Source organism: Typha latifolia, chromosome 4, assembly GCF_019914945.1.
Source record: "Typha latifolia isolate L0001 chromosome 4, TyphaL0001v2, whole genome shotgun sequence".
Lineage (NCBI taxonomy): Eukaryota > Viridiplantae > Streptophyta > Magnoliopsida > Poales > Typhaceae > Typha > Typha latifolia.
Window position 1 is genome coordinate 3871358 of NC_133089.1, and position 15935 is coordinate 3887292.

At 36.0% G+C, this 15935-nt stretch overlaps 1 protein-coding gene across 1 annotated transcript; it reads left to right on the top strand.

The window, feature by feature from the left end:
* The first annotated feature begins 8777 nt into the window (after positions 1 to 8777).
* LOC140786359 (4-hydroxy-3-methylbut-2-enyl diphosphate reductase, chloroplastic-like) lies at positions 8778 to 13686 on the top strand. Its single transcript, XM_073134726.1, has 10 exons — positions 8778 to 9151; positions 9246 to 9442; positions 10795 to 10974; positions 11044 to 11175; positions 11282 to 11356; positions 11430 to 11535; positions 11623 to 11717; positions 12241 to 12426; positions 12507 to 12593; positions 13311 to 13686. The coding sequence occupies exons 1-10, from the start codon at positions 8890 to 8892 to the stop codon at positions 13374 to 13376; spliced, it is 1386 nt and encodes a 461-aa protein (XP_072990827.1). The 5' UTR covers positions 8778 to 8889; the 3' UTR covers positions 13377 to 13686.
* The last annotated feature ends 2249 nt before the right edge of the window (positions 13687 to 15935 follow it).

Here is a 15935-nt window from a genome sequence, read left to right on the forward strand (position 1 = left end):
GAGAGGAGAGGAGAGGAGAGGAGAGGGGGGGCCTGGCCTTAAACAAACAAACAGTGCCCTAATTATAATGGCAAAGGGGGAAAACTATGTATGCTTTTAGATTCCCTGTTTACTTGGGTTTTGGATTTGCTACTGCTGCTGCCACTGACACTAATGCTACAAAGCTTTCCTTCTTTATTTATTCCTTCTGTCTCCAAGTCAAGCAATTCCATGTGAACTTTTCATTCATACCTGAAAACACTAGGGCCTGTTTGGTTGGATATATTCTATGATATATATATATAGATGAAAATAACTATAGTTTTAAATAAGCATTACTAGCAATTGGATATCAATTTAATTTTTTCACTGAATTACAGTAAAAGTAGAGTTTTTTTTTTAAATTTATAATAGAATCTATTATGTTTCGAATACGTAAATTATATGTATTCTATTATAACATAATATGCACCGATTATAGGGAATATGCCAAATTGAAAAACCATTCATTTGTGATTAGTAAAATAATGGAGAAAACTGTGTTTTGACATTCAATTTACTTAAATGGATGTTAGAGTTTAATATATTAGCTTAGATTAGTATATAAAGACTCTATATAAAGGAATCCATTAGTAGAAAAAATTATCCTTAAAAAATATGAAAAATATGTTGTTGTAGCATCATTAGGAACATCATCCCCAAACAGCTAGCTCATAGGTCATGGCCTTTTTGCATTATTTTTCAGGAAATAATATTTATAAAGTAAGAATTATTACGTTCAGAGAGCAGCAGCCTTTTTTTTTCTAACGACACAAATGCCCTTATTGAAATGATTTAATAGAGTGGATGAGTCTAAAGTGATAGGAAACTGAAAATTGATTGATAATAGACTAACAATGTCAAATAGTTGAGAGTTGTTTGAAGATACTTGATGGCTAATGAAATGCCATGATGTAAAGTTGTTGTGATGGATGGTTCTTTGTTACTGAAGCATGTCTGAAACTTACTCGTATTTGACCCATGCATATGAAAGTGATCAGTGAATGCATGGAAGTGAGAGAGTGAGAGAGAGAGAGAGAGAGAGAGAGAGAGAGAGAGGCAACTAAAGTTAATGGAGTATGAGAAGGGGAATTGGTAGTACACTGGGTGTACATTGAAGTGCTCCAATGTCACATCCTTCTCATGCTTCAGGAGATCCTATACATGGCTGTTGGTTTCCTCGTCATAATATTATTCCAATGGAATTTTATGTCAGCCTTTAACAGACGCGAGTCTGCTTGTCTTCATATCACATTCAGTGTAGGGTAGGGCAAAAGCAAGCTCTTTGGATGCTTTCTTTATATAATTTGCCCTTCAAATTTAAACACATATACTAATAGTAATAATAAAGAAAAACAAAAACAAAAACAAAAACATCATCAAGTGGCAACACCATAGGGGATGTGATTGAAATATACCTGTGCTGCTATTAATTATAACCGCATGTCTCTTCAGTTATGATCTGGACTTTTAGTCGGAAAGAGTTGTTTTTTTTCCTCTCTTTTTATTCGTTTTCAAAACCCTAACTTTCATTGCCAAAATCTGTTAATCCATCGTCAATCTTGCTCCGATTTTTTATTTCAATTTTTAGGGCTTCGATCTATGAGATCTTTCTTCTAGACTAGAAAATCTTCTCTCTTTTTAATTTCTTAATTTTTCGAACCTTAGTTTTAGCGAAATATGCGCCATCCGTTAATTCTAGGTTTGAACTTTTGTGTGCCCTAGGCCCCCTAACCGGTGAAAATGTGTTACATTATGTGGGACATTGAAACCCTATTATAGAATTAGCGCACTAGAAAGGGGATTGTTGAATAATTCTTAGAATAAATTAAATGGATGATATCTCACCAATTCAAGAGATTAGCGTCTCACAAAAATTCACATTTAGAATCTCTCTAAGTCAAGGCATCTCATCTCAAATCTCTCATAATATGTGAAAAAAAATTTTGCTAAATAAAATTATATTATATATATAAATATAAAACTCTAATACATATTTATAATTTCTCTCTATATTTATCAATATGAAACAAACTCTGAAAAAAAAAAACTCTAATCCAAAACAACTTTAAGAGATAAAACTACAATTTTAAAATAATACTAGACATAACACAACTAGAATTAAACCAAACATGGATTCTGAAAAATAATTTGAATTCAATTTGAATATAATTTACGACGGATGTTAGATTGCTTAAAGAATTAAATTAAGCGCTTGGATGAAGTTTGGATAAGGAATGAGTAATACCAACAGAAAAACCCAATCAGGCAACTCCCCAGGAATAGTACTGGATGGAAGTATCTGCTTTACATCCAGCTAATGAAATATACAAACAAAACTCTCAAACTCTATATGCAGACATTCTCTGGATCAAGTCCTACAGTTTCAGAAATCAATCAATCATCCTTTAATTATTGGGTTCCATTGCAACCCTTTGTTTGTAGTGATCACCAGAGCCCTCAGCCTTTTGTGGGGTAGACAATCTAGAAACTAGACAAATCCATATATACTACTTCCTATATATTACCACCGCTGCTATCTGAAAAGTTGAGGATGGGACCAATCTATCTACCCATTTCTTTCTGTAACTTAGAATAGAAACAACACCATGTCCTATTCCAATTACTAGTCTTAATGTGAATAAACTATCATATAATCTCCCTCCATGCTACCTAATACGAATAAAAATATATGCAACTTACACCAATATTTTACTTAGTCTCCAAGGCTCGTGACTATCCTTCTCACCAAACCTTTGCCTCCTTGGTTCAAGCTCCTCTCCCATTGATAGAGAAAGCTTGAGGATGACCCTTATGCCAGCTTTGTTATATTTTAATGCTTTCCAATCGATTAGAATAATTTATCTCGGGGACTTGTCTACATTTCAAAGGTGCCAATCATATCACATGAATGACTTGTGGTTTTAGACAAGGCCTTTCATATTATTATTCTAAAGGGAGGAATTAATATATTCTTCTAGGGATCCACCAAATCTGAATAGAAAAGATCTCCACCTGTGTGCAGGTAAATCGATGGCTTATTTTAATTATCTTAAAAAAGCTATTTAGAGGAGACTTTAGGATTCATATGGTTTCTGTCTTACTTCCGTGGCTTTCACAAGTCATTATATGTTGAGCGAAAAAGAAAATTTCTCTGAGATGTAACATTGGTTTCAATGTTTGTCACTCTTTGTCCTTTTAGTCACATCTTAGCCTCCATGGGAGATGTGGATTGGTGGCCTTGTTTCTTTTTCTTCTAGGATTAGGATAAGATCATCTCACAAATATCACTGCCGAAATTTTCTCATGTTTGTTATTTCAAATTAAGATATGCACCAATTAAGAAGACAGAAACCAATGTTTATTAATTAGGTTTTGACCATCATTAGAAGATTTGCTGAAGAAATTATCGACAAAATTGTAGCATGCATCATGATATCGTCAAAAAGAACTCTAGAATCTCCAAAAGGTACTACGAATACTATTGAACAGTAATCATATTTATCCCAAAATTATAACTGTGTTATTCCTATTAGACAATGTGATTAAAATGATGGAGACTTGGAACCAACTTAAATTGAAGTGTTGAGACTGAAAGCTACAGATTTAGTCCCCGGGGACCAAACATTCAGTATGGTTCTAACCTCGGATAGTTGAAAATTAAATTCCCTCACCTTTCTTGCATAAGATGAGAAGTATTAATAAATGGAGAGAGAAAATTCAAATGGCAATGAAATGAGTAAAGATGGCAAATACTAATCTGATAAGAATTGGAGGGCCAACATTTCCCCATATTAATTATTACGATCGTCGACACATATCCAACTCATAAATACGATGGTTAGGAACACTCAAGTATGAGGTGCCGCAGATCTAAACCAAACGTATACAATCCCTAAACCATGTGATATTAAATGTAGTGCAAACAAGCAGATCCTTAGTTAGATTATTAAGTATTGAAATCATGTTAGTGCATAAAAAAAAACCACTGTTCTTTGTCAACTTAAGCTCTTAGAATAATTTCGGCTGAAGACCTCAGATCATAGGCCAAGGTTTCAATCAGGATACAGTAACAAGCACATAATACTGGCACTAAAATCAAGTAAGAAATGATTGATTAAGTGGTCATTACTGTAGCTCTTTACATAAAGTGTTCGGTGTTTTCCTCCACTGACCTCTTTCTCTATCATATAAAGAAAAGGCAGGTCCAATATTTATAGTGCGCCACTCACTAATCATTGGATGATTTGGAAGCCTTCCATGCATCCTATACATCCCTGTGTGATAGGATTACAAGTCCACATTAGGAAAACAAATGTTATACTTTCCAAGTACTTATGAAAAGGATTAAAAAAAAAACTGCTCTGACTACTGAAGCATACTAAATCACTAGTATACATGAAGGTTAATTAAGTACAATTTTGTTATCATATGTTGTCCTAGTGGTACTTACATGTTCTTCACGGGATTGATTCCTTATTTTTTTATTTAATTCCTTTTTTTACTATTTGACAGGAAGCAGTTGGAATATATATATTATCTCTATCTATATGTGAAAGCAAAGGATGCATACAAGAGACAAAGGTTGAGGATCACAACAGACACTGCGCGCCCTAGTTGGTCAGACAGAGTACCTGAAAGAACCAAACAACATTCTCCTGATGAATGGCCCCTATTATATAGTCCCTATGTTTCATCTTATACCCACCCTTCCTCTCTTTTTCATAGCCCTACGTGCCAAAGTGGATCAAAAAGGGACATGCAAAGATATGAAAGTGAGAGATGGAGAGAAACAAGTCTACATATATGTATATAGACATATGATCATAGGACGAACACGGTCATTTTTTCTACTGATCAGCTGATGGCACTTTTGAAATCAAATGCAAGGGGGGCGACGTGGACGGTTCGGAGCCACGGCCGGCATGCATATCGGTCCCCGTCGTCGGGGACTGAGCTGTACTGCGACAGGAGGGGCCTACCGCCGGAGGTGCCATTTGGCAAGGGATGAGTGGTTCCAGGCTGGTTTCGTTTGAGGTTTTAAGCAAGGTATTAGGGGTTCGTTGGATGTTGCTATGAGAGGGCAAAAGGGGTCCCCTTGCTTCACTACTAGCGCTTGCACCTAACGAGGACGACTTGTATGCTTCTTTGAGCTGTCCAAAACTCTTTTCTTTGTGTATGTGTGGTGGGTAAAGTTTCTTGGAATTAAGATGGCTGCTTTAGCTTTAGCCACACAAGAGGATCGACTGTAAACTTGGGCCATGGGCTTGACTCGTTCAGAAGACTAAGAATGCCAGATGTGGTTAATTTGACTTATTGGGCCTTCTAAAATATCTAAAAGTTAAGAAATATTAAAATATAATAGTATAAATTTTTAGAATAGTCGGTAAATTAATATGAAAATATTTCTTTTTACACTTGTTTCTAAAAATAAAAATCATAGTTCATATAATTAATAATAGATTAAGTATCGACACATTTTTACCTGGCGCAAATCGGTTCGAACAACCACTAAAGACACGTTATCGAATTATGACAAAAGTGTGCTCGGACCGACCAACATAAACCTGTGGGCCGTTAAGAATATCATTTAGGTCGTCTGATCTGAAATCCGTCAAGCAGGAATTTTCTTACAATAGCGAGAATCTAGTAAATGAGCTAATTCCAATAAAATTAGACAATAATGGATGATGTAGGACTCGTAATAATCTGCTAGTTTTTAATTGGGCTGTTAAAGAGCAGATAGGCCCAATACATATCCGATGAGCCGGCCCATTAGCTTTATTTGCCGCATATCTAAGATTCGGCACCACAAAGACACAAGGTTTCTTACAAATATCAGCAGCATTGGTTCAACTAGAATATTATTAAGTTCTCACTCTTCTCAAAATAAAATCTTGATATACATAGTCATCTTCTTACCTAAATAATGGTACTTGTTCTAAAAATACATCACCAATCTTGCTATTACTCTCATCTAGTACACTTAGCTGTAGGTTTTAGATGGGATCCATTGCATAAGTGCTACTAACATTCAGCTTGGAAAGAGAGAGAAAGAGAGAGCTATGTAGAGTTCATCTTAAGCAAAGTATCTTATGCCAAAGTATTGGGCCAATAAAAGGAAGCATTATGCTACTCGTTGATCCTTTTATTGATAAGCAACACGTTAAATTGATACAAGTTCCATCCAGAGATTGCTAAACAATCAAAGTGTTACTAAAAAAGCCATCCAATTATCTCCTAAAATCCTCGTTCAAATGTTGCAGCACTCAGGTCAAACTCATCCCATATATCGATCAGTTTAAAGCTAGTTAATGTGCTCTACAACATCGACTTCCACCATGCAAGAAAGAAGGCAACTAAGAAGATCAAATGAGAAACAAGAAGACCCAAGCGACATGCTCTTCTTCTTCCTCTTACTCCTCTTCGTCTCCTTCTTCTTCTCCTTGAGCCACTTCTTTGTCTTCTCCACAGCTGCTTCCTTCTTTGGAAGAATGTGGTCTCTCAAGTAAGCTGAGCTCCCATGCCATGGAGAGGAAGCTGAGCTCTCCTCTCTCACATCTCTTGCATCAAGAAGCTCTGCATCAGACTCTTCCTGCTCTCTTAGCTTCACAAATCTCACCTTCTTCGGATCCTGGGCTTCCAAGCACCCTCCTGCTATACAACTATACCTCACCATCCTCTCTGTCTCTCAAGAGTAGAACTCCTTCCTTTTATCTCCTCCCTCTTCCTTTGCTCATCTCCATCCTCTCTAAGGCTTATTCTTCTATCATTACCTTCAACTAGTGTTCTCTCTGGCCTCCAAGAGAGAAAAACCAAAAATTATATTATATTTTTTCTCTCAACGTTGTCTCTTTCTCTCAGGTGCAAGATTAATTTATGTATAACAATAGGAAACAGCAAACAAATAGTACCAACAAGCAAGAAGATGAGACATGACTGTGAGAAATTAATTACTCATGCACATTTACTGGTTACTACAAGTGGCATTAATTGTCATCGTATGATATCCATCAAATATAACATTCCCCCCCCCCTCTAACAATTAATTAGAGAATCTTTGGTTGCTTTGAGGCAAATGCTGATGTCGCTTCTCCCGGCTTCTTCTGGCTGAGCACGCTGTAGACCACCGGCAGCTTTAACTTTCTACTCATCTACTGTCGTCTACCCAAAACTCTCAAGGCTTTCTCTTCTTTCTTTCTTTCTTTTTAGATGTATAAAACTCTCAAGGCGTTCAACTAGAGAGGAGATCCTTGTGGGCCAATGGAGTGGCATTGTCCTATTGGCCCATTAGGAATAAAGAGGAAATTAGACATACAGATCCAATGGCCTACACAATAACACAAGTACAAGTGGTAACAAGTAAGGGCAAACTAAGCTCGATTCAGTTTATACGTACGTACTAAATAATAATAATAAAATTACATTATCGATCGGGCGACACTATCATGCATCGCATTGAAAGCAATGTAACACAAATTGGTAAGTTTTTATTAAGACAAAGAAAACGAGCATACAACACGTGAGCAACGGTCCTCTAATTATTTAACCATATACCTTGAGATTGGTAGAGATTACTGGATTCATGCACCAATTAGTCCTCATATTGCTTTGAGAGACCATGCAAATTGTAAACACGTGTGCCACCATGGCTATTGATTTGAGAGGTCGCAATAACACGTTGTCCATGGTCTCTGACACGTGCAATACATGGCTACAAACATTGAACTTGAAATGCTCATAATTAAAAATGGGTCACATATTTATAGACAACTTATTTCTAATACAATATTATTATAATTATCTTATCAAAATATAGAATATGAGGAGATTCAACATATGTCCTTTTAAAGTGCCCTCCCTCGAGCACGAGATTTTAGACAAATCAATGGATAGGGGCTCTCTCCTTTCAAGCTCAGTTTCCACTTGTCTTTCGCTCCTCCATCTTTCGTAGGGATGCCAAGCTAAGGTGGTCTCAGAGGATTGATGGTGCCACCTTAGTCTAAGTGAATCAGGAAAGCACTTCGAGATGACTTGATAGATTATCTAACTTCTTCGTCTCCGTGGTCTTATTTGAATTGAGACTAAATCTTGAATTCGATTAGTTAATCTTAATTTTTTTTTTTAAAACAAAATGAATTATTAATATAGTTTAAGAATTTTTGAACCAATTTAAAGAAGGTCCATCCCTAAACTCAAAACAAATAAAATCTTAGAGACACACGTCCTCTCCTTGCCCTCCAAAACGGAGAGTTATATACTTGGTTGGCTATCCTTTGCAGGGTCCAAACTAGTGATTTACTTGTTAGGAATGGCTTTCTCAAGTCATTTTCCTTGCACTCTCTGTGGTGACTCCTCAAAATCTCTTTACCACTTGTTTTTTGAGTGCTTATTATTATTATTATTATTATTAAATTTTTTTAATTCCATGTGACTTAGACCTTATAAGACGAGCCGCATGTCACCTATTTGATATGCTTTGATAGCTACTATGGAATGAGGAAAAATTTGGAGGGCCAGAAACACACGTCAATTGGCTTAAAAGGCCTTCTTTTGTATTACAAAAAGAAACTAATAGAATATAATCGTGATAAGGGGGGATTCTCACGATTTGCGGGACAATTTATAGCATCCTCAAAATTTTGGAGGCCCAGAAACACGTCAATTGGCTTTTCACCGGTTGCCGGCCTCCGAACCCATCACGAGAAGACACGTACCCAAACTCTTTGGTAAAATAGGGTCCAAGAAATTGGAGGTTTAAAATGAAAAGATAAATAGACCTATCAGCCTATCGCACTCTCTTCCTCTGCTCTTCGCAAAGCTTCTCTCTCTCTCTCTCTGTTTTTTTTTCTTCTTCCCCCCTCTCCTTCAATGGCGATTTCGTCCCAATTGGGCCGCTTCTCCCCTGGACTCCTCGCTCCCCATGCCGAAGCACGTTCCCGCTCTGGCCGCCGCTCTCTTGCCGTCGTTCGATGCGGCGGCGGAGAGGCCCCGGCCGCTGCCTCCACCTCCCTCGATTCCGACTTCGACAAAAAGGCCTTCCGCCACAATCTCACTCGCAGCGACAACTACAACCGCCGTGGATTCGGGCACAAGAAGGAGACCCTCGAGCTCATGAATCGCGAGTACACCAGTGAGGAATCGGAAATTTGCGGCCTTTTTCTTTAGAATTATGGTCTGAAATTGGCGGATTTGGGGACTTAGGATCAGGCTTTCGGTTGTTACAGGTGATGCGATCAAGACGCTGAAGGAGAACGGCAACGAGTACACGTGGGGCGAGGTGACAGTGAAGCTTGCGGAGGCGTACGGGTTCTGCTGGGGAGTGGAGCGAGCTGTGCAGATAGCGTATGAGGCGAGGAAGCAGTTCCCTGAAGAGAGGATGTGGATCACCAACGAGATCATCCATAATCCTACCGTTAATAAGGTTTGGAATAACAACGTTTGGTTTTCAATTATTCTTACCTGGGTTCGAATTTGTTCAGGAATTAGTAGGAAGACGCTTTTCAACAAGTATCGTTAAAAAAATAAAAACTAAGACTTTGAGACTAATTGGCAAGTCCTAACGTCAAGCTTTCAGCTGCATAGTGTAATCTCAGTTAGAGTCCCTGTTGGTGGGTTAAATCATAAGGGCTACAAACTCTATTCTTAGACCTCTGGTCAGCTTCTTTTGCTATAAAAACAACTACATATCTGGAGCAAATATGGTTAACAGAATAAATTGATTTAAGATCGTAGGGAAAGAACTGGCGGAAAAAAGATTCGTATAAGTTATACAACTGATTCTTGTATACTCGGTCATGCATATTTTCATTAACTGTTGTGTTTCTGATAAATCTACCTCTTTTCATTAAACTTTGACAATTGTTATCTAGTTATAACTAGCGATAGGTTTTGGATTAAGTTTCATTATTCGCTTTGGCTAATTGGGCCTTAGAGATGAAGAGAAACTCATAACTTAGAAATTTTCATCTTTCTCCCTCATCTAGACTATCTCATATCTGGGAGACTTTCTGGCTGCTTATCTTGAGATAAACGAGCTTAAACTAGAAGGTGGATAATCATAGCAACCAATTGGCCTGACATCTTTTGTAGCAAGTCCCTATAGTCTAACTAACTTTTCTTGATTGGTAATTTGGCACCAGTATTTAGAGGTTTGTTGGATTCATAGTGGGTCATACAAATCTATTGATTCTTTCAGAACCCTCTCATCTTTTGATTTATTCTCTTACTGACCCAATGTTGTTGGGAGAATGCTTGGACAATAAATATGATGATCAACGAGTTTCATGTTGAAGGGAAGTAATTATAACATACCTATACTTTTCTTGTAAAACTAAATCTGAATTTGCTATGTGACTGCTTTACTTTTCCTTTTATTAGAACAACTTCTGCTTTTGTAGAGATCATTTATAAATGGAAGAAGCTAAAACAAGTATTATCATCAGAAATTATGGGGACACTTCTTATGATTTAAAATTGGAATCCTCTAATGGAAGAGGACTGTGGGTTGTTGGTTTACACCTCTGTTGATTGGGAACTGAAATTTTCTTAATCGCATAATTGGTTATGATGTTATTTACTCAAAGGATATTGTGTATTGTACCTATCCCACCTTTCCATAGCTATCACAAGTCTGAACTTTTCAGGTTCATTTTCCTTCTGAACTATGAAACTGTTTGCAGATTTAGGAAATGCTTAACAATCTAAATGGTGTATTGTGTCCTATACCTGTCCACTTCATTACACAGCTTATTTCATATATATTTCGAAATGCAGAGATTGGAGGAGATGGAAGTAAAGGACATTCCAATTGAAAAAGGTGTAAAACAATTTGATCTTGTTGATAAGGGTGATGTTGTGATTTTACCTGCATTTGGAGCTTCTGTTGATGAGATGTACACTCTGAGTGAGAAAAAAGTACAAATAGTTGATACAACTTGTCCGTGGGTGTCAAAGGTACATTAGTGTATTTTTTCATTCAATATCTTTCACATATTAGCTAACTTGATCTTATACTTCTTTAAGGTATGGAACACTGTCGAGAAGCACAAGAAGGGTGACTATAGTTCAATAATTCATGGTAAATATGCTCATGAAGAGACTATTGCCACTGCCTCTTTTGCTGGAAAGTATATCATTATTAAGAACATGGCAGAGGTACACTGTAGCTGCATTTGTGTTCCAGTTATCTTTTGGAATTCTATGTTCAAGTTTTACTTTGTATTGTAAGAATAATAATAACTGTTACACATTTATGGGATAGGCAATGTATGTATGTGATTATATCCTCGGAGGTAAACTTGATGGATCTAGTTCAACAAAAGAGAAGTTCCTTGAGGTATGGGGTTGCCATTTTTTTAAATATGCTAGAGAGAAATGATTGGTGTGAGAAATCATATGCACCATTGCAGAAATTCAAATGTGCTGTTTCTTCGGGATTTGATCCAGATATCGACTTGGAGAAAGTAGGCATTGCAAATCAAACTACAATGCTCAAAGGTGAAACTGAAGAAATCGGTAAGTTCTGTTCTTTTGGTGCTGTTACTTCTTCTATTCAATACCTTACTTGATGTAGTCCCATGTCAACATTTCTTTAAATATCAGGGAAATTGGTTGAGAAGACTATGATGCGTAAGTATGGTGTTGAGAATATCAATGAGCACTTTCTCAGCTTCAATACGATCTGTGATGCTACTCAGGTGAATTGTTTTAAATCTGACAATCCTATAGCTTTAACTGCTGATTTCCTAGATCATATTGGGTGCATATTTTTCAATTTTCATTCCTTTTGACCTAATAGTTGGATTCTTCACAGTTTTTATGCTCTTTTGTTCATGACTAATGCATCCATTAGGTATCTATCTATTCTTAAAATAAAGGATGAGATGTGATTTTGGACTGCAGTAGAGATAGTTGTAAGTTGAACGATTTATGTTATGCACTTGATATTTTATTAGACTTTCAAAAATTGCATTCTATCATAATCCATTTTGTTCTCTTAAAATGTTGGATTGAGAAAGTTCTTGGACCTTTTTGCTGTGCTTTCTTGGTCCATATAATTAGGTATATTAAAGCCTTTTAAGGGATAAACTTTTGTCTCCACAAGTAGCTCTGTCAGAACTATTTTGCTGGCATGCTGACAGTATAGTTTTAGTAAGGACCATGCTTGATGGATTATATGTTATGTGCTTTTACTTTACAATGTCACATGCATTCTTGCAGGAAAGACAAGATGCAATGTTCAAACTGGTGAAAGAGAAGGTTGATCTCATACTGGTTGTTGGTGGATGGAACTCCAGTAATACCTCACACTTACAAGAGATTGCAGAACTCAGTGGAATCCCATCATATTGGATCGACAGTGAGCAGAGAATTGGACCAGGGAACAGAATAAGTTACAAGCTAAATGTAAGTTTTGAATATTTTATAAACGTGAAGCATCAGCTCTTTGTCCCCTCATAGATTAAACTTTTCTTTTCATTTGTCAGCATGGGGAGCTTGTTGAGAAAGAAAACTGGTTACCGCCAGGTCCTGTCACAATTGGAATAACTTCAGGTGCTTCTACTCCTGATAAGGTAAATTATGAAATATATATATATATATATATATTCGAACACAATAGTTGTTCTTATCACTAAATGGAATTTTAAAGATTTTCCACCGATTTTGTGATTGTTCCTGTTCAAATTTAAATCCTGTTGAAGTTGCTTAGTCATCTTGTAGGTTGAGTTGTTTCTTTTATTGTATTAGTTGCATTTGCCTTTTAACTAGTGTTGCATGTAACCCTTTGCTGTTCTGTTTGAGTTGGGTAGTTATGGTGAAAACTTGTAGTCACAAAATATTCCAATATTCAAAGTGGTATACATCTGGAGGAACTGCTGTTTTCCTACAGATGTGTTATAAGCTTGGGTTGGTTCTCCGCATACTGAAACTATTTGAAGTTGTAGCCTCCAACTTGGAGACTTTAGAGTCAGTTGATGGAAAATAACTGCTGACAAAGATAAGCTCTATCAGTAATCATTTCTTCCTGCATATGTGTCGACTAGCAATTTTGATTGCGATTGAAATATCACATGGTAGATGGAAGTCATAAATATGTCTTTATAATGCATTCCAGTTAAGTGTTGCATAAAGATTTCTCAATTTACTGTCATCATTTAGCTTACAAATAAAGCAGCATATAAGCTTATAATCATTTGATGTTGTAATGTTTATGTTTACTTGGTACATCACCTTCCTTTAACTGGGAAACTATAACACAATCTATCAACAAATCTGTGCTGCTTATGCAGGTTGTGGAGGAAGTCCTGAACAAAGTCTTTGACATCAAACGCGAAGAAGCCATGCAGGTAGCTTGATATCTTAGGAATGGCGTAAAAAGCTATCTCAAAAGGTAGCCCAGGTAGCCCTTCCCTCTGTGAGGCATTGTAACAAGAAAGTACAACACCATGAATACAGTACATGAGAAGCATAGGAGCATCATACTATCTCTTGAAGTACTTCCCTTTATGCTGGAAGCACTGAGTCAATCAATGTAAGCAGTCATGTTAAAATATTACTAGTTCGATTAGGCATTAGTTTCTATTAAGAAATCAATCAGTTTCCAGATCTTCTACTAAGCATATTGTACCTTCAATCATCAGCTTAATCATCTCAGTATTCTCCAAAGATGAGTAGTTAGAAAACTGGTTACGAGCTCTTCCTCCGGAACTTCTTTTCCATGTGGGTGTTTACTACGAATACAAATCTAATCGTTGATGAACTTAGGGTATAAAGGAAATTGTATAGTAATTACTCCTAAACCTGTTAGAGAGAGCCACTGAAGAAATATTGTTATTTTGGAGATCATTTCGAGAAAATGGAGGCTAGGTAGGCATCTTTCCAAGATGAACCTATTTAAATTGAACTCAACTGATTTTATATCCTATCTTTTAGATTAAAAAAAAAATAGGAATTCGGTTTGTTTGTAAGTATATCAAGAGACAAAAGTGATTTATAGATTAAAGATAGAGGTCTAAAATAGTACTCTCTTATCATTTTGAATTAGATAAGACAAATTCAAATCTAATTTGAATTTAATCTCTTATACTGAATGGTCATTAGCAGAGAAAAGAGATGTGTTTCAGAAAAGAGTGCATTCTTAATGTCTTTCTAGTCATTATCTTCCTAATAGGATTAATAGTAACAATTGGAAAAGGGTATGCAGGTTTTGTTGATGCAAAATTAGGTAAAACCTCCAAAACTTTTGTACATATCTTCTCCAAGTCAAATGATTCCTATGCACCTTACCCCTGAGGCAATCATCTTTTCAAAGATGATTAGCATAAGGGAACTTCTTCAAACAATCTATTCCAATGATGCCGACTGCTGACAATATCAAGTAGTATTACCGTAATTGTATTACAAATCGGTGTTTGCTTAGTGCATAACTCTTTCTTATTTATAAATTAATAGCACATTAAACATCACTCTTTCTTCTTCTTCTTCTTTTTCTTCTAAAAGTACACTCAAGTATGATCAAACCTCTCTGAATATGATCAAAATGCACATAACTTTAAGTCAAGCATCTTGATCATAAAGTTATGTGCCAAAAAGGAAATTTGTTTAACCTTTATCTGATATTTGTTGCATATTGCACCTGAAATGATTAAATTATTAATATATACTACAAGTTGCACAGATAGACGACGGTCGGTTTTGCTGAATCTAATCACAATTCTGATGGGATATAGCCCCTTCTTTTGTTCTCCTTCGTTCATACAGAATTTCTTATAAAAATAACATAAGAAATTTCTTCTTTCATTTTGAGTAAAGGTAAACCAAACGAGTCTTAAGCGCTAATAAGGCGGTAGTGAAATCCACAATCCTTATCCAGATTGACTTTTTGTTATTTTATTTTATTTTATTGATAAAGACTCTCTGGGCCTAACCATAGTTTAGATGTAACCTTATATACTACATGAATTAGATATGTATGTAGGCTAACCCTTTTAAAAAATTGGATAACGGGTCAATTCAAATGCATGTAGAACAATCTGTTTTAATATTTTTTTTTTCTAAAAAAATTTACGTTCACGAGTAGTCGAACGATACTTTTTATTAAATTTAATAATTAAAATTAATAATTAAAATTTTTTAAAACTTAAATTTTATAAGATAGTTTTGTATGATCGAATCGGCTCAAGCTCATCTCAATAAGGCTCAACTTAAGAATGAGCTGAGCTGAATTTGATCTTCAAAATAGTTTCCACAAGGCTCAAAATAATTATATATTATATTTTTTATATTTTAAACTTAATTTGGCCCAAAATTAGGTTTGAAATTACTAATTAAGAATGACAATTTTTTTAATAGAATGACATTTTGGTAAGAGCCTAGAGATTCTAATAAAAAAAATGTAGTGATAATGTATAATATTATGTTAAAAAAAAAATCTCCGAGTAATATTAATTTTCTACATACGTTGCGCTGGTGATCGTAGCTTCTCGCCGCATCATTTTTTCCAACAGATGGGATCCACTCCAAATTAGGATAATAATTCTACTGGTGACGTCGCATCCGTCGCTTCCTCACCTGTCGACTGCCGTCCATCGTTATCTTCGTTCCGCTACAAGCCAAGCCCTGGAGATGCTTCAAGTCTTTTGGCGATCGAGATCGAGCCACGTCTCTTTAAGACGCTCTGCCTGCAGCGCCTCGACACTGCCCCAATCCTGCGGCCACGTGCTTCTCTCGACGACCAAAACTTACTCCCAACTATGAACGCAACCAAATATAATTACCATTCCAAATAGGATTATTATTACAAAGTAACAATTTATTTATATTATATATTTTCTTTCTTTCTGGAACACTCTAATTAAGTTTTTAAAAACATTTGGTAAAATAATTGCCCTGTCAAAAGAAGCTATGATTGGAAA

Coding starts and splice junctions, on each gene's coding strand:
- LOC140786359 (XM_073134726.1), top strand. CDS start 8,890: ATGGCGATTTCGTCCCAATTGGGCCGCTTCTCCCCTGGACTCCTCGCT. Junction 9,443..10,794: donor ATAATCCTACCGTTAATAAG/GTTTGGAATAAC, acceptor TTCGAAATGCAG/AGATTGGAGGAGATGGAAGT. Junction 10,975..11,043: donor CTTGTCCGTGGGTGTCAAAG/GTACATTAGTGT, acceptor TACTTCTTTAAG/GTATGGAACACTGTCGAGAA.